The 19,794-nt window shown below is 40.5% G+C and overlaps 1 protein-coding gene and 1 long non-coding RNA gene across 3 annotated transcripts in view; one reads left to right on the top strand and one right to left on the bottom strand.

The window, feature by feature from the left end:
- Positions 1-1,298: 1,298 nt before the first annotated feature.
- Positions 1,299-5,782, bottom strand: LOC131475631 (somatostatin receptor type 2-like). Of its 2 annotated transcripts, none has more exons than XM_058653875.1 (2): positions 5,487-5,782; positions 1,299-4,180 (listed from the first exon to the last, which is right to left on the bottom strand). In XM_058653875.1, exon 2 carries the CDS (start codon positions 4,143-4,145, stop codon positions 3,033-3,035), a length of 1,113 nt encoding a protein of 370 aa, XP_058509858.1. In that variant the 5' UTR covers positions 4,146-4,180; positions 5,487-5,782; the 3' UTR covers positions 1,299-3,032. The 2 variants fall into 2 exon arrangements, with proteins under 2 accessions (XP_058509858.1, XP_058509857.1); XM_058653874.1 differs by having other exon boundaries at positions 1,299-4,196; positions 5,487-5,781.
- A 482-nt stretch (positions 5,783-6,264) lies between these two features.
- Positions 6,265-19,794, top strand: part of LOC131475633 (uncharacterized) — a 99,747-nt gene continuing 86,217 nt past the window's right edge. Inside the window, exon 1 of the long non-coding RNA XR_009242519.1 lies at positions 6,265-6,556. This is a non-coding gene — a long non-coding RNA (uncharacterized LOC131475633). The remainder of the gene's footprint in view (positions 6,557-19,794) is intronic.

Below are 19,794 nucleotides of genomic sequence, written 5' to 3'. Positions count from 1 at the left end.
AACCTCACCTAGAGGAACAACAGTGGGTTTCATGAACAGTAATATCAATGACTTGTGAAATGGTCACGCGACTGTTGTGATGTGTCGAGGAGCAGTCAACGCCACCCAAGGACATTCAGGGACGCAGCTGAAACGAAAAGGAAGAGGAGACCTTCATTATCTGTTTCAGTGATTAAACTCAGAACAAAACTGGAACGTGTATGTATTGTTTTTTTGTTTTTTGGTTGTTGTGTGTCGTTCTTTAACGTTTCCCTGCATGAGGACGGTGTGATTGAGCCATTTTAATGCCGTCTGTTGTGTGATCACAGCGAGAACACCACGGATTTCTCAGCAGGATGAGGGGAGGGTGAGGAAAATAGAAACACTCGACACACTGAACAGCAGAAGTTGATGCATTTCTACACTTAGTGCAATCTATTTATCCATTAGGTTATGGCGCCACTTTGTGGTCAAGACAAGAAGCACAACACAGCCTGAGAATAAAGTCAGAAAGTGCAATTCCAGGATCTAAACATGTAGAGAGGAATTACAACTTCTACTAAATAGTTGTCATATTTAAATGTTATAACATCCTGTTTATTTCTAAAGCTGTCGTTAACGTAACCTTAAAATACTATGTACTGTTTGTACATGTGATATATTTTGGAAATAACTGACATGGGAAACCTTAATTTAAAGACATCTTGCAGTTCATTAAAAATAAGTAACTTTTAGTATAGATTTTGATTAGACACATACAATAATATTGCACCGAAAGAAAATGTTCCTTGTTTTATTTATTTATTTAATTATTTATTTTTAAGGTATTTATTCATTTATTTTCAGTACATTTACACACAAATGCTGCTCCATCAAACCCGGTGTTCATGTTTAGCAAAACAGAAGCATACATAATGCAAGCTTTCCACAGACACAGTAATCAGAAAGAGTAATAGCTTTTTGGCACTAATTAATAAAAATAACACACACACACACACACTGAGTGACTACAGCAATAGAAATGGGAAAATCTGCATGGTTGTCTTCAAAATGCAATTCAGTACGGAAAATTAAATTCACATACGAGGAGTTTGTGGAAGTAGTTATTACACTTTTAAATGCCTGGACAAGAGATTTACAACTTATTGTAATGTCTATTAATTAGCCACATGAAGCACGGTGTTCAGTTTGCTCTGACTAACAGTTTATACAGAAAACACAATTTATTCTGGTTTAATATAACTGAAATATTAGGTTTCAGAGTTTGTTGGTTGGTGGATCCAGCCCCCCCCCCCCCCCCCCCCCCCCCCCCCAGTCATCAGAGCAATGTCTACATTCATAATTCATGTCCAGAGTATTCTCTCTATTTTTTATTATTATGCTAATGAATGTAACCACAGCCCCAACACTCACTGTTGCTATGGAAATATGGGACACTTGAGTGTTTCATGTCTTTCAGTGGTAATAAGATGTTACAGACCGAATTCAACAGTGCTGTGGAGACAGACACTGGATATGGAATTGGATTAGTCATGGCTGGGGGCCATTGTGTGTGTGTCTGTGTGTGTGTGTGTGTAAATCATGCATGAACAGGTTATATATGTGTGTATTCAGAACAACATGCAAGTGGTTTGGACGTGTTCAATGTATATTGTTTTAATAGCAATCGTTTGCATGTGTTCTTGTTTGTTTGTTTGTTTTAACCGGACACCGGCTGTGCTCATAAAGGTTCCATAAGTCACACAACATCGTAATCTGACCACAGCAGGACACGGTGAGTCACGGGAGCGCAGGATGAAACGGTGGACTCCCAGTGGAGCGGCGCAGCGATGATGCTGATAATGGTGAGAAAGGAACACCAGAGCCTTTTGAGGGTAAGTGTTCTAGCCCTTCACAATTTCACATCGCCCAGACACCCGACGTCACACACACCACACTCCAAACGTGGTCTCACAAATGCCACAAATGACTAGATAACCGCTGAGTGTGGAGCAGTGGCTCTCTTTCGGGAAACAGCCTGCTGCCAACGCGGCCAAATGGATGGATGTTTTCGGTAATTGAGCGCAGCGAATATTGCCAAACTCCAAGATATGCTTAAATCTCTCCCATTGCTTCACGGGGACAGTGAGCATCGTCTCCTAATGCCTGTGAGCAGGATGCATGTTTTCACATGACATGGAAAAGAGAAGTCTGAGCTCCTACTCCTACATTGTGAGCTAAATAATTTAGAATATATAATGTGGAAAAGCAGTGTTGATCAAAAGCAATTACTGCAACATACTAAATAAATGATAGAAGAATTATTACATGATGATAAAGAACATGTCATAATATAGTACTATACAACATTATCTTAGCAGCACTATGGTTAAAGGCCGGCCTGATTTATTGAGCGCATTACCGTTTAACTTAATATAACCCAAAGGATGTACATAGAAACAAACGGATTAAGAAAATGACACAGCACTGAACATCCGAAAAACTGACCGAACATTTATAACCACATTTATATTTCATACAGTTCCGTGATAACAAGTGAAACTGCTCACACAAGTTAAATAAGACACGAAAGAATTGATTAGCTCACATTCTTTACGGTTATCTACAGTCATAGCACTCCAAAGAAAAGAACATGTAGAAGAGAAACAAATGATGCCTTTTTAAGAGTTCCATTAGAAGTGTAGTAGTTTTTTTTAAACATACACAAAACAAACAAGGAATCTTGGCACAAGCCGACTGCTGTAAACATCTCCTTAAGGACATTCTCACCAACCAGGATATCATTTAAACATTTACCTCACCCCCAGGTAATCAATACACTGTTTGATTCACAACACAGCACAAACATTTGTGTGAATCTTTGACAGGGTTTGAGTAAAGTCTGGGAAACCCAGCAATGTGCCAAAAGTAGAGAATCAGTCATGTGGAACCAGCTTTTGGTTTTTATACTTCTCTTAGTGCTTTGCCGGCTTTAATAAGTTCCACTTTGACTCGGGAGATTCATAAAGTCTGAGACAGAGGGTTCTGTGTGCAGAGGTTCCATCATCGTCCTCTCAGATGCTGGTCTGCAGGTCGCCATTCAGCAGAGTACTTTGTGTCTCCGTGGGGTCATTCATCATGCGAGATTTATCCTGTCGGCTGTCGCTGCGCTCCACCTCATCCAGCCCTCCCACCTTCTTGAGGCAGAGGACATTCTGGAAGCTCTTCTTGAAGTTCTCCGACAGAAAAGCGTAGAGGATGGGGTTCGCGCAGCTGTTGGCGTATCCCAGCACCACCACAAAAGCGAAAGTGCTCCTCAGGATGGGCGTGGTGCTGATGCTGCCTGTGACCGAGGTGACGTTGAAGATGTAGAACGGCAGCCAGCAGAAGACGAACACCGCCACCACGATGGACACCATCCGAGTCACCTTCCTCTCCGAGCGCTTCCTCTTGGAGGAGCCCACGCGGATTCCTGAGGACTTCACCTTAAAGATGATGAACAAGTAGCAAAGGCAGATGACCATGAGGGGCAGGAAGAAGCCCAGGATGAAGGTGTAGAACATGAACGCGGTGTAGTACGCTTCCTGAGGCTCAGGCCACACGATGGTGCAGAAGCAGCTCTCATGTTTTGTGATGACGCCACTGTAGATAACGATGGGCAGGTTAACCATCAGCGACACCCCCCACACGGCTATGTTGATGGTTTTGGCCATGCGAGGTTTGCGCCACTTTGTGGACCTGATTGGATGCACCACGGCCAGGTAGCGGTCGATGCTCATGACCATCAGGCAGAAGATGGAGGTGAACTGGTTCAGAGAGTCGACGGTCATCACCACCCTGCAGAGCACAGGCCCAAAAGGCCAGTGCACCAGCGCTAACTGGATGGCGATGAACGGCAGGCCCAGCATGAAGAGCACGTCAGCCACAGCCAGGTTGAGGATGTAGATGTTGGTGACCGTCTTCATCTTGGCGTAGCGCAGGATGACGTAGATGACGAGCGCGTTGCCACAGAGCCCCATGGTGCACACCATGAAGTACATGCAGGTGATGACCACCGTGCTGATTCGGTTGAAGCTGTGGTCGGTGTAGTTTCCGCGGAGGTCGGACTCGTTCCCCTGCATGAAGCTGTCATACATGAGATGGTCCGACAGGTTCGGAGGGGACGACGCGAAGATCCAGGAGTCCATGATGCCTCGGTCTCTCTCAGTTTATGGCATTCCACCTGCAAAAAGCAAGACCTACGGTATGTCAGTAACAATGTGAAATACTTTTAAACCACCATCTCTGTAATGAATGAGTTTCATAATCCAAAACGTCTCTGTAATGTCACAAAACAACATAATCAAGCTTTTATTTTCAGTGCCTTAAGGTATTACATATATCCTTGTGGTCAGATTCTATAGATTTCACATTCTGATCTTTAAAGAAGGCCATAATGGGATCGAAAGCAGCAGTCTCCACTGGAGGCTATGTGTTTATTTGGGCAGGCACTGCTATCAGGGGAAATCACAACACTCGCTACAGTCATAAGCTTCCTCTGGGGAAATGAATGGTTTCACCAAATTTTTTTGCTGACACTTTTTCCCTCCAATTTATTAGGGGGTGGACGTGGATGCAAATTAATCCCGGCCTAAGTAATTGAAAGATTGGAGTCACTGCATTGACTCGCTGCACACAGATTGAAGTGCATGTCAATTCCAATGCATCGGAGGCGACGACCGCCTGACAACTTTGTTTGCTGCCAGTAACATAACGGGTTTTTACAATTCCACTTTATCATTTTCAGCAGCAGCAGCAGCAGCAGCACTGCCTGAAGTCTTGGGTTTGGTGAATAAATGTTAGTAAAGATCTGAGCTCAGTAACGGTGTTGTCTAACTGTGCACTGGCTGAGTCAGGTGGACGGACAGAATATTGCATAATGTAACAGTTGGACACACACTAGGAGAAACAGGTTGTCAGCATTAGACAAACAAGTACATCATTATTCCCACAGAATAAATACAGCAGGGAGATAAAAGGCATCCATGAAGCTACACTGATTATTACTGGTATTTCCTTTAATGTTATTAAATATTCTGTGCTTGGTGTAAAATTACTGTGCAACAGTTAAGTGTCATAAAAAAAAAAAGTGCTAGAAAAGTGAAAAGAAAATTGCTACTCCTTGTGAATTTTCCCCTCTCTGCTGAGAGCTCAGGGTAATTAATTCTGTCCATAATTGTTCCTTTAGCTGCTGAAACATAGACGATGATATTCAGGTGAATAAATCTCCACACTCTCATGCAAATCCTGCCTGTGCAAAACAAAAGTGGAGTCATGCATCTTATTGCATATGATGGCAAACTCTGCATAAACCCTTTTTTTTGTTGCAGAATATCTTGATTTTGCATCATTGACCCCTAAAGACAACCGAATACTGAGTCAAGTGCAACAATGATTAATTTTTTATATTTCATCTAATGAATAATTACATTCACTTTTCCTTTGTTCGTTCACCTGGTGACCACACATGCACACGCGTCCTGTCTTACCTCTAACTGTTGATCACTGTTCACCAAACAACCCACTTCTGCGTGGACTCAAGTGTTTCGGTGCCCGTGACCGATTCGTCTTTTCCATCTTAAACATATTCCTCAAGTTTTCCCCTTACTGGCATCGGAGTGCAAAAGCTCTCTGCAAAAAGTAATTCTTCCACGTAATAAACAAAGAGGAAATATAATATTAAGGTCTGCGGTTCTTGGTGTGTGTGTGTGTGTGTGTGTCTGATCTAACGGAGCTTCCACGATGCGCTTGTGGTGGCGGCGTGGCGCGCGCTGTGGCTGTGTGTCCACTGTGACTGTCTCCATCGAGAGAAGAAGGCGGAGATGTGAAAGCGCGCGCATGAACTGCGCTGGGGAGGTGCGCTACTCTCACCTATGAACTACAGAGAGGACGTCTCCTGTCCGCACACGCACGCACGCACACACTCCTGCATACAGATGAAGGCGATTCACATGTGGCTCCTTAATTACTAATGACGCACACAGTGATCCACGCAATGTTCGTCTTAACGCCACCGGGGGAATTTTAATAATGTGACAGTTAAGTCAACATCGAGTCTTCAACATGTGGTCAATTGAAAGTGACGTCGCGAAGTGGCCAACAAACTTCATGGAGAGAAGACCAGGTGAAAATATGTCGAACTCACCAAATCAACGTCACGTTTACGCACGAAGCGCGTGTCCACGTTTATGACGATAACGCCAGTTTACAAAAATATTGTCGTCTTCATGTCACGTGACGTCCACGTGTCTTTACATTTAAGGTTATTTTGGGGGCCCTTAGTGGGTTTTGCAGCCTCCAGCCGTCAGAGGCAGCACCGAGCGCAAACGCACGCACCGGATTCTCCACGCGTAAGCGTCACAACACCTTGTTTCTTAGGTGTTTCTTTGTTTTTTTGGAAAAATCACTCGAGAAACTGTTGTTTTGTTGATTTGCTTTTACACGATCCCCCTCGCTCGCACGTGGCTGCCGCAACTATCTCCACATCCATGGATGGTTCCACTAAGAGTTGGATCTTCCCGATTTTCTCGAGGGGAACGTTCCCAGTCTACATAATACGGTGAGTGTGCCATCACATGTCAATGTAGATATTTTGATGCACAGACTGTTTGTCAACATGTGTTTCAACAGCTCAGCTTACAAGGAAAATAGTGGTTTATTTGATGCCATTGGGCAGATTGTCTTCTGAGGCCTGACGTTCTTCCTCCTCTAGATGGTTACTAACCTGTGAAATTAAGTGCCAAATGTCAGATATCATCTCCTGTAACCTTAAGTGATGGCTTCAACTTCACAACTAATTTCTGCGCTCCTGGTTTATTTCATTACAATTTGATATGCTGTCACCTCCGTGACCACAGATATTTAGATCCCTGAATGAGCCATGAGAGCATGACTCACCCGATGACTAAGCACAATCCAACTCTGCTGAATTAAACAGTGCATAACCTCTTTGTGGATAAACTCAGTGGTAAATAATGTTCCAGGTCACAGCAGTGACTTCTACAGAGTAGGGCTCAAGGGATCTGTCAATACTACTTTTTTTTGTGTGTGTAATGCAATATCACAACTTCAGTCCAATGTAGACTTTCACCTCTTTTTGATATGACATTAATGCGGATGCGTTCACCTCCTACCTGTAACCAGCCATTTCAAAATGCTCCATCTGCACTGGCAGACATTTGCTTGCAGGCCTCATTCACGTCCTTGCTGCAAGATCCTTATGGCATGTTGTTTTTGTTTAGTTAAACATTGATTGAAATCAGAGTGGATTTTCCTTTTCCCAATATCTTATCTATAATCAGACCAACATGGACACTGAGTATTTTACTGCTTACTCCAGAGCAACATAATACACGAAGACTGCCGGGAGGGATGCTGAAGGTAACACATTTGAGGTCAGAGTTATTGAGGTGGAGGTGATGAAAAGTCAGGAATCAAAAGCGTTGATATAAACGAGCAAAAAAACAAGGGTCATTCCCTTTGGTGTCCACCTTTTTCATAGGATAAACTCACTGTTGTGTCCGTGAGCTGTATATCTTTATTGTTTCTAATCAGATACCATTGCTGTTGAAGTCACATGATTCAGTTTGGTGCCAAAGCATTTAAAAAACGTTTTTATAATTCCACTTAAATCATTTTCACAGTGTTTTGTTGAGTCAGGTTTAAAAAAAAAAAAAAAAACTAAACAAAGTCAACTCTGATGTCATATTCATGATCTAAATAATGGACGCAGCTTCGTTGAGCCATCATTGGGTTACTCAACAGCAGTATATAACGTCATTTATAACGTCAGTAAACAGATTTTGGTCCTCTTTACACTGGGGTTAGGGTTAGGTCTACTTTTGTGAATTATGGTTCTGTGTCGTGTAAAATGGATGATAAAGCTCGGACTTGTGGGCCACATGTGGCCCCATATCCGATTTTAATGCGGCCCATCACTTCATATCAAGTTATAATGGGAACTGGCCCATGACCTCCTCTATCTGTAGCTAGATTATAGACAGATTACTAAATATGATTGTAGTGCATTGTCATAAACAGTGAGCAATGTTCTTAATATGTTTGCTATAGTAATACATAAGGTTATATTTATCACACTTTTAAAGATATTACATATAAGAGAATATGATTTTATTTCCCACTATGTATTGTTCCATATCGTATAAAAAAAAAACCACATTGAAGTTCTGTGAAATGTCCCGGATATTGTGTCACAGATTAGATTTTCAAGCTCATATCACACACATGTCTGTCTTTCTTTTTTTAATCACATGATGACCAGCCTGGACACTCATTGTCCGCCAGGTCATTTGAGATCGCGACCTCCATTCGTTCCTTCGTCACCAGCTCCAAATTCTCAAAAATAAGACTGAGCCTCAAGATACGTTGCACTTGTCTGTGCCTTTTTAGTTTTGTGTTAAATGGAGCACTTTCTTATTTATCGTTAGCAAAAAAAAAAGACAAAGAAAAGAATGGTCTTTTCTCTCATCTGCTGCGCGGAGGCTTTGTTTGTTTACATGAACCCCGTATGAAGCCGTTGAACAAAGGTCACCGGGGAAATTGCATAGATTAAGTAAGGAAAGCAGCAATTTATTAGAACCCTCTGTACCAACGGGCAATCGATGACCCATTAACTAGAATTTTTCTAGAGTTCAATATAGGTCGTATAAAGTGATATAATAGTTCAGATTTGCCATTTTAGCTCTACATGTTGGAGGCATGCTGGCAGAAATACAATACATATTGACACAGAATGACGTCTGGAGTGAAATCTTCATGACGCTCTCTGTGTTTGAGTGGTAATAGACTGCAGTAGACGCCGGCTTAAGGTTTGCATTCGCTTTCTAATTACTGAGTCGAGATTGAGAGCCTGTCTGGTTCTGGCCCTGAATTGAATGAATTGATTATTCATCTTGCCAGGCTCAATTGACAAATAATTGGTAGCCCATGGCACTTGGACAAATATTCAGTGGTTCCTACTCATGTTTTAGACATTTTCTAAAGGCTTTTTTAATACATTTTTATCACCCAGGTGTATTGGGAGCACTAATCTGAGAATAGAGGTGTTATGTCATGAAGGCTTTAGGCTAATTTTTGCCATATTTTTAGATCAATCGGGAGAGGAATGTGATTTAGAAATGGTGGATATTGCTTTTATATATATGCCTTAAAGCAAAATATGCCTTATTATGCTGTCCGGTAGGTGCTATAGCTTATGTTATATGAAGCTCCTCTTTTTCTCTCCTGTCTTTGCAATAACAACCTGCCCTGAGAAAGCCTGTGTTCATCAAAGTAGTTTATTTTTCCAAGTACTGGAGCATGAATGTAGTTATTTGCCTTTGATTATTATCTAGTCATTCTGATGTTTGATAATGTAGTTTGTCATCCAAGTAAAAGAATGATCTCAGTCACATAGTCCCTCAGCCAACCTTGTGAATCAGTTAATTCATATGAGGGAGACGTGGTTGTGGTGACTGGGCCGATTCTGGAGGAGGTTGATCGGGTCCATTTTATGCAGAAGTGTTGCTTAAATCAGTCGAATGTTAATGAATTTGTCGTCCCTTTGAAATACTGCTCTTTGTCTCCATCTCAGGGACACATTTTAAGAGCTTAGTCTAATATGACAGACTCCAGTTTAACAGGAGAATCTCGTGAAACTTTCTCTAAATGTTTCTGTCAAGGTCGCATTAGGTGGTTCTAGTTTTGTGTCTATTTCTGTCATCATTGTGTGACGCGCGGTGCATTGTTAAGCATATTTAGCTGTCCTTGTGTTATAAATGTTGGTCAGTTTAATTCTGCTACAGCGTGACTACGTTTATTTGATGTGTGAGCACATGAGGAGCTGCGATTTTTCTGAAGATAATTTACTTCAAATTTAAAGGATTTGCATTCAGAAGGGTGGCATATATATTGAGGGCACAAATTTTTGTGTGTGTTGCAGACACAGAAGTCTACGATGCTTGGGAGCTGAGGACTTGCTTGTTTTAGGGCATGTAATTGTGATTGATTGTGTTTTTTTTTTTTAGACCGTGCCACCAGACTTTGTTGGCTTCGCTGATTCAATCCCGAACTCTCTTTCATTCCCTTTTTATTACACTTGCTGACAGCAAATCGTTTGCATCGCAGCGCTAAAGACGAAAACAAACAAAAAAGAGAGACGAAGGCGGCACATTAAAGCACAGAACATTCAAAGACATGACTTTAAATCAATGTTTATTATGCTGTTCAGTGCCTTGCGGTCTGTATGTTTCTATTTGTCTATTTCTTTTTTGAGGTTAATTTCTCATTATGTTGATTTAATTCTCCTTTTTTAGTATCGCAGACACATGTTCTTTCTTGTAAGACATACTAATTAAAATGTAAATGATGCCTTTGAACATGCAGTAATGCTTGAAGTTGCCATGTCAGAGCTCGGCAATCGGCTCATATTCTTTTTTTCAGAGTGGACTGTGTCTTTGTTCAAAGTCTTTGTTGCTATTTGACTTCAAGATCAGCAATACCTTTAAACCAGATTACTCTGTATTCTGAAAAAAAACCCAAAAAACAATAAGCTAGAAAATGGATGAAACCACTGTTTTGTGTCCAATGCCGTTATCACAAACTCGAGTTTCTACCGATACCGATATGTGAGTCATTTCGAATACATCATTTTCCAACTGTGTAACAAATATTGTTCTCTCAAAAAGAGGAAATAAACAGTCCAAACGTGACTTTTATTTACATTTTTACAGTCTGTGCATACTGAAACATGCAATATACAGGATTTTTGCATTGTATCGGATTTCACATTTTTTATCTATCCAATATCCGATCCAGTGATTTTCATCAGTATTGGACTGATACCAATTCCCATCCCTAGTAAGTAATGTCTCTCTGGTGCTCGAATGGGAGTCACATGATCATTGCAGCCAGTTCAGGTCACATGGTAGATCATGTCCAACAGGAAAAAAGAAACAGTAAACACAAATAAATAAATAAGTGAAAAATATGTCTGGACTTACTATATTTGCATTAAAAAAACAAACTCAAATACTGATGGAAAAAGAGAGACAGATCCAAGTTTCCCATTGAGACACGGATATATATAATCTTACCAGAAAATGACTTTGGTAGAAGTTGAAGTCTCTTTTTTAAATGATTACATAAGTAGAAGTCTTAAAGTATATGACATTTACTGGACTGAAGTATCAAAAGTCATTTTCCGATATAAAATGTACTTAAGTTTTAGAAGTAAAAGTACTTAAAAGGTATGGAGTTAGGATTTAGCCATGGTAGCTCAGTGGTAGGGCGAGTTGTCTTTCAACTGGAAGGTTGTGGGTTAAATTCCTGGCTCTGCTGGTCTATATGTGTCCTCGAGCAAGGCACTTAACCCCATGTTGCAGCGTGTGAGTGGGTAAGAAAGCTCATCAAGAAAATATAAATAACAAAGCAAAGTACAGATACGTGAATTTTGTACTTGCTGCAGCAGATCAGATGTTGAGGAAAGTATCTGTCTGTACAACCACATTAAGCCATGCATAATTAAACTGGAGCGCCTTTAGGGAGGTGTTGGCAAAAAACAACAAATTATTATATAAATGCACATGCTTTTGTATTTGCTGTGGTATCAGTCTCATTTAAATATTCTTATTTCAATATTTTCCACTCCTGCTGCTCACATATTACACAAATGTTGTGTATTATGTACCAACACCACAAATACCAAACATTTACATCCATATCGTAATTTGAAAATTCCAATTATCGTGCACTACACTCGGTGGGTGTTTAAGATGCCTTTGACAGCTGTGACATAAATCCCCGGAAGTGCGCCTCTAAGGACCATGGGATATCCAACACAGCAGTGACCTGTGAGCTGAGATTTGAAAGCACAAGCCGGCTAGTTGAGCTCCTGGTCACCGTGTGAGGTTCTCTAATCTCATGAAACCAGAATTGGTTTTCACTTGTCTTTTCAGGGCCTGGAGATGATAGATAATGTTGCCCATGGAGGCAAGCAGGCAGGCAGGCCTGGCCTCAGATTTCTCGGGTGGTCTCTCGTTGAATGAGCTGTCAGTGCCACGGACCATCATGGTCTGTGATTCACTGCACAGTGTCTGGCAACACCCCACCTCCGGGATTTCTAATCTTTCAAATAAACAAAGCCTCCTCGTTCATATGGTGTGAATGTTTTCATTTCTTGGCGCTTTAGATCACCAGCTCCGCTGAGCCCAAGCATCACATTTTGCAGAATAGAGCTTATTTTTAAAGCACAAGTGCCACTGTATTTTTTTTTTATTACAGTGTTCTTATTTTTTTTTATTCTACATAAACTTGTTTGTCTTCCATATCCAAAATGTACATGCTGTTTTGCAACTGTACAATCAGTGCTCACGTGGCACAGATGCACATCCTTAGTGGGAATAATGCAGAAGTCCTTATATGGACATGGACAAAATGTGTTTTTCCATGTTTCCTTATGTGTTGCTGAGTTAAAGTTATCATTCACTTTAAATTACATATATGTGTGTGTGTGTGTGTATATGTGTATATATATATTTGTATATATATACACATATGTGTGTGTGTATATATATATATTTTAAAATGGTAGTAGTGACAAAATGGACAGTTTTTCTTATAAAAATGAGCCAAGCGAACTTTGAAATGTGACGCATTTCCAAATTTCCTAACTTCAATCTGATTTTAAAAGCTTTTAGTACTTTTTGTGTCTATTTCTGTGTTTATTAGAGTTGGTGAACATCAGTCATCAGATTGCCTGTAGGTTTTGTTGAAAAAGACGACGTAAGACGCTCTGTAATGCACATTCTTGTAGCCTCTGTATACGTTTTTAACGTAGTAATGGTAAAGAACCTGCCTAAATGCTCTGTGTTGCACTAATTGCTAATTTTGTACTATATTCCTCTCGTTACCTGTGGAGCTCTTCACAAAATCATGATCTGATACAGTTGTACTTTCAAAAAAACGTTTAAAAATAATGTAGTGCTGTTTTAAAATCATCCTATAAAACAGTGAAGACCGATTTACTGTGGGTTTCAATCCTTCTAATGTCTTAATCGAAAGATTTCAGTGCGACTCGCTTCATCGTAACCACAGCCTCCCAGCTCTGCTCTGCAAATAATTCAAGATTCATTATTACTTACTGTAGTAGACAGTGAACATCACTCATCTAGAATGGAAAAATATAGGAATTAACTCCTTGGCAGTAGCTATGAATCGAGTCTGCGTGAAGGAATGACATATTATTACAATCTGGAAGTTTGCAGTTGAATTACTCTAACTTTAGATTAGTAAATTAGTGACACAAGAACTAGAAGATTGTGTCTGTGACTTTGACACATAGGCGATATTTGTAAAGAGGTTAGGCTGGTCTTTTTAAACACGCTATTTTTTTAAATTATATTCTTAAGTGGGCCATCTGTATGAGTGTACTCTCTGCGTGTGTGTGTGTGTGAGAGAGAGAGTGTGGTGCACTTATCTCCACTGCTCTTGAGAGGTGTAAACAGAATGCACAGCCGTCTCCACCACACGGACCTCACATTTATACCAGCTACTACTGCCTTACCTTCTATTATGAGTGTCAGTGAGTGGACGGATCCAACGCAAGTGTTCACTGGATCTTGCACCATAATTCTCTGAGGATTTGCATGAACTACTTACGTGACGGTAGCATTAAAAAAACAAACCACGTTCTCTCTGTGTTTACTCGTCGTGTGTTCATGCACGTGAAGCTCGCTAAAATAGCACATCAGAAATACCTCGGAAGCTCATTTCAGGCCCAGGTATTTATACTTAAATTCTTACACGAATTCTGCAAACGTACAACTAGAACAAGGAAACGTGATCGTTCTGTAAAACCAGAATGCTATAATAACGTTTTTATTTACTGTGTATTGTGTACAAATGAAAATGGGCTATATTGCCGAGCAAATACCACACAGGACTGAGGCAGAAAAAGCTGTCGTGTATTTTTCTGCAAAGCTGTCAATCAAAAACTGGCTCCAGTCATCATGCAGAAGCCCAGCGTCTGCGCTCGTCCCCCTCCTTTCCACTTTCGTGGAAGCCCAGCTTCCCTGGAAGTTACGAGTTTGCCACTATCTTACAATCACCGTAGAGCTCACCGCAGTACAAAAAACAAACACTTGAAGCTGTAATTTTCATGTGGAGGCTGCTACGGGAATACGAACATCACGTAAGACCATCTGTCGTCCGTGATAAAAAGCTGATTGTGAACAAATTAGTGACACAACATTTTAGAGGATAGCTAAGCTTCCCTTGTTGTCTTAGAGCAATCACCTTCTGTGAAGGATTTGCATTTACTTTTTGGCTGAGCTAAATTTTTTATTAAATTATAATGTCTCAATTACATTATAAATTCAGGTAGTATTGCTGTTCATACTGGTGTGATATGAGCACACAATCTCGTACATTTTCACCACGTCTTTGCAGGTCTTGTGTATATGTTGTATCTCAAATAGTCTCCTTAGACTGTACTGTTTGGCAACATGAGTCATCTCTTCCTGTGAGATGGTTCATTTTGCATCCAATTCAACCCAAAGCTAATCTTTGTTTCTTCATTTCTCTTTCTGCTTGTTTCACCTGAGTGGATTTGTGAAGCACGCCTACTGGCACTGAAATAAAGAAAAATGATTGAGTACACTGTCGCTGAGCCTAAAATTACACTTACTGTACTGAATATGTATGGTATTGCTTTTGTAACTAATGAGAGAAAACGGCAATATATCAATACATTTTCAGAGTGGCAGAAAGTCATTTTTTACTAGTTCTAATGCCAAAATTAAGCAAACAACGCCTATTAAAAGTCTACTAATATACAGTTCTTAATGTATTAAACCACCACCCAATGTAAAATTTATGCCACAGCTACACTAAATTTCTTCTCTAGAAGTTCTTTACCTGAAATGATATTTTTGTTGTTAAAATATAATCATCATTGTTATCCATTCATTTTCAAATGTACTGTTTTACAAACAAAAAGTGTTTTGTTTTTTCAAAAAAAAAAACTAGAAAAAATAACAAAGCACATTATTATTTCTTGATTAAAGATGTCAAATTAGAGTTATTTACTTGCATGCCTGAATGTTGATGCTTGATTAATTTCTGACTTCTCAGAGATGAGCCCGGGCTCAAATGTGAGTATAAAAAGGCAAATTCAGTTTGTTCCAAATAATAACAAACTGAGAAAAACTGAAAAATACCAAGTTTTTGAGAGATTGAAAGGTTTTCTCACAGGTGGTGCCCCTTCACCATCACACTGTGCTGACTGAAATGAACTGAAGAGCCGTTGTCAGTGTAATCCGCGACACCTGTGCTGTTTACATTAAACATTTCTAACTGCCAGATGAGAGAAGAGGCCACTGCCGCTCCATCTGATGAGCTTTAATAAACCCTAATACTGTCTTATTTATTGAGATATAGACACAAATACATATTGCATAATATCAGTGTAGATCCTGTTACACGTGCAGCCACCGAGCAGGGCCTGGGTGTTCAGGTTAATGAGACGGATGAGAGGAAGCAACCTGCTGTAAGTGAGGATCGCCGTCTGTCCACTGCTCTGCCCGTGTGTCCGCAGTGACTTGTTTTCAGCTCTGGCTGTACTCATGCTCACCCCCTCGTCCCTGCTGGGATTACCTCTGGGTTCGTGCATGTGCATATTCATTCTGTTTAAACGCGACTGCTTTGAGTCTGTCGCACTCGCACGCAAAATGCAGGGTTATATTTTGTAAAAGGTCCTGTCCGTATTTGCATCTACAAAGAAACATGTTTGTGTGTGTTTGTGTGAAGCTGCTTGGATATGCAGGATCCTATTTACTTTTATAAATCCATTTAAGTGCATGCGTTTCTTTCTTTTCTTATTGGAGATACGTCCCCGTGATGGTGATTACCACATTAAATAAGAATCATGTAAACTGGTTTTGCTATGTTGGCAGTGTTCGCTTTATGAGCACAGAATTGCCACAGGGGAGAAACCCCCCCCCCCCCGTCTGAGCTGCTTGTTATGATTACGAGATGGTTTCCTCGTTGCAATGAGATTGTTTCTTTGTTTTTCTCCTTCATCTCAGACCTACTGAATATAGTATTAAGTTTAAATTGTCAGAAATGATGACTTGAATTTGAAACAAATGGAATTTATTGCACGTAAAAAAAGTTTTGAATGAACCCTTTTAATTTAACTTAAAATAACTATAAATTATTGTATGACATGATACATAAAATCACTAGTGTATTGCACTTCAAGTCTTGTGAAAACAAGAAAAAAACAACGTTTAAATTAAGATACGAACTTATGCAACATAACTACAGTGTAAATAAAATCCAAATAAAACCAATAAAGAAAACAAGTTAAAACTGTTCAAAACACCTGACACAGCTCTTCATACCAGGTATGGTGCGGGTGGTCACATTCAGTTTAGTTTAAGTATCTGACGCGGCCACTCACTGACACATTGTCTGCATCTGTTCAGCAAGAACATGTATTTTGTTGATTTTTTTCATGGTGAACAGCCCAGGATTGAGCATAGCTGTGTTTATAATGTCACCACGTTACGCAGTCAGCAGCACAGATCGCTGCGCAAGTAGATCCAGAAACACTGCAAGTGGCAAACACAAGAAAACGAGTAGAGCGTCGCTGTTCTGTGGCAGCAATGGTGTGTGTGAGACGAGTATGTGTTGTCGTACATGGGCAGAGACAAATTGACAGATGGAGAAATCACTTGCCTCCAGCTGAAGCAACAAACACTTTCAATAAAGTACGCCGGCCTCTTAATTAGTCTTTAATATTGAATTAACTGAGAGTATTGTTGGTATTGAAACCTGCCATTTAATGGAGGAGGCCATTTTTAAATAGTGCTGCTACGGAATTATAAATAACCAGGAATTACAAAATGTAATTAATGACCTAGATTTCCCTCCGCCATTAGAACGGATAGTGATAAATATGAAATGGCGCCCCCGTTCACCATGTAAATTATGACTCCCTAAAATAAAGTATTGGTATTTTGGTCCACACTGTGTGAAAACAAAGAGTCTGCTGCCCACTCTTTTCACACCAAATGTTAGTGGGAGAATCCTAGCTCACCGCTGATAATGCCCACATACGTCTTGGTGACAGTTTTGTGCTTCCATATCCGTACCTACCTTCCTATGTTGAGGTGAACTGATGTGGATGGATGGGCCTAAAGGAGAAGTAAAGTAAAGTGAGGGACAAAGGGTCTTCACACTAAACCGTGACTACTGGTGTCAGATGGAACTTGTGATGCTTTGGCACACGTCGCGTGCTGCGAGTTTCATAATCGATGAATCTGTCGACTGTTTTCTCCATGAATCGAGTAATTGTTTGGTCCAGGAAAAGTCAGAAAATCACACTCAGATGTCTGGAACGATTCAGTTGTAATGATTTCTTTTGTCATACGGAGCAAAGAAAGCAGGAAATATTCACATTTAAGAAGCTGAAAAATCTGAAAACTTGAACTGATCAATCGATTATCAAAATAGTTGACAGTTAATGTAGTAATCGATGGATTTTACATGGCAAATATGACGTCCTGTTGAATATTGCATGCTCTGAATTAAGGAACTGCAGTAATCACAGGATTAATTATTGTAAAGCCAAAAAACCTCCAGAGGGCATGATAGAATCCTGATAATGTCTCGCATTTCGTCAGATATGCTCCTCTGGATTGGGGTGGGGGGTGGGTCACTTTATTTTGGACCTTTTGTGATCTCCATCATCCGTGCTCCGTCTCGTGTGTGATTGCTCAGATGCAATTTACTATGGACGACATTTAACCTGCGCACCAGCTGAAGCTCAAGTGGGCCGTTTGTGGATTCTCTTATTACAAATGAACAAATGTCCCCTATGTATAGTTTTCAGGTGTCAGGAGTCATTTAGGACTTAAGTGTACACAAACCCCTGAACCCTCGCATGTCATTTTTTTTTTTCATAAGTAAAGGAGAACATAATCAGGCCAACACAGTATGTGCCTTTCATTTCTAAATCACATCACAACCTACCTTCATTTCTTTATTTTCCTGTGAAAAGGCAACATCGTCGATGCAAATTCAATCCAGTTGTCTGGCTGGTCTTAAAGAGGACACATTTACCCGGTTACATGCTGCTGTCAGTGACATTCTTTGTATGTAAACTATCCTTCTAAAGGCCTGAGCTGTATCACATACATAGGCTGGTCATGACTGTCCAAGGTCCAAGTATAGATCATATCAGTTGCATGGTAAATCTCACATTACAGCACCTTGTCTCACTTCATTTTGACCACACGTTTGTCTGATTTGATAATAATTAACTTCTTTATGTGCTCCTGAATACCTGTGCATGTTCTCCTGTGCCCCGTCCTGACATGTGATGATGTAGGAAGGGTGAATGTAGCACGACGTGATCTGAAGTCTGCGACTCTTTCACATCCATCTGGCTCTTGAATGCTGCTTTTCACTTTGGCTTCCAACTCCTTGCTTTCTCGTGATAGGGTAGAAACGGCGCCATTTTTACGCTGATTCAACAATTCACTTCACCTGAGTGGAGTTGAAAATAAAAGGAGACATGGCTCGGCTCCTTCTTGGCTAAGGACTAAAAAACAAATGTCTCACTATAGACGTCTTTGTTGTGCATAAAAACATACCGGAGCGAGAATGGTTACAGTTGCTCTGCGGTGGTTTGACAACAGTTCTAAATTGGAGTTCATCATTTTGATATTTATGCTTTTTTGCTTCTCTGATAACAAACAAACAGAAGTATGGTCACGTCATGCAAATTTGTTGAGTTGTATATATATATATTTTTTTTAAATATTTTGATCTAAAATCCCTGAGAATGTCAGTTGCCAGCTGTGAGGATTGAAGCGATGACCAGTGTGTGATCTACTTCTGTCCATGCAGAATAAGAAATTCTCTTAGTGACCTCTTTGGTGGCGTATTTTAATAACTCCCAAACATGTTTTTGCCAATTAGGTTGCCACTACTGGGAGAGAAATCTTGATGTGCCTGTGTGTGTGTGTGTGTGTGTGTGTATGTATGTGTATATATAGATATATATCTATATATACGTGTGTGTGTAAGAACTCCATGTTTATTAAGGTGTCAGAGGAAATGTGCTCGGGCTCAGGGGAGTGAAGTTTAGGTTTACTGTCATCAATCAAACCTCCAGTAGATGAGGGTCCAGAAGTCCTCGAAAAGTGGGTTGGTTTGCTGCAGTAAAAGTTTGGTATTTTATAAATAAACTTCAAATAAAATGAGTTTACACACACCGTTTTAATCGGGCTGTGGCCGTAGTCCGACTAAGACAGGCAGTCGAACGACATGCCGAGTATACATGTGGAGGAGAATAGAGATTTATTGGCCGTGTGCGTCTGACTCCGCCTCCATAGGTGGCGCTGTATGTCTGTCTAAGCTACTGCGTATTTAAACAGCTTGTTGTTGACCTTTTACCTCACAGATGGTGCTGTGGTTCTGTACGTTTCGTACCTGAGGTACATGTTAATCGTGACTAAACATTAGATCGAGCATGGCTCTTACGGTTGCTGTGATTTCTGGCAACAGTGCTGCAGTTTATACGTTGTCTCCTGCTGCTACTAAGGAAGTAGAAGACTCCGGGGAGAAGTAGTCGTACAAGACTCCCCAAAGGCCATGGAGGATGTCCGACTCCAGTCCCACTAAGCGGATACATGCAGGAGTAATCGGACTATGAATCACACTATCCAGGTATGTTAGTCCGACTAAGACTAGCTCAATTTTATTAGGACTAACATGTTTTCACGACACCAA

Source organism: Solea solea, chromosome 16 (genome assembly GCF_958295425.1).
Source record: "Solea solea chromosome 16, fSolSol10.1, whole genome shotgun sequence".
Taxonomy (NCBI): domain Eukaryota; kingdom Metazoa; phylum Chordata; class Actinopteri; order Pleuronectiformes; family Soleidae; genus Solea; species Solea solea.
Note: the sequence above shows the minus strand (reverse complement) of the source record. Positions and strands in the feature narration are given on the sequence as shown.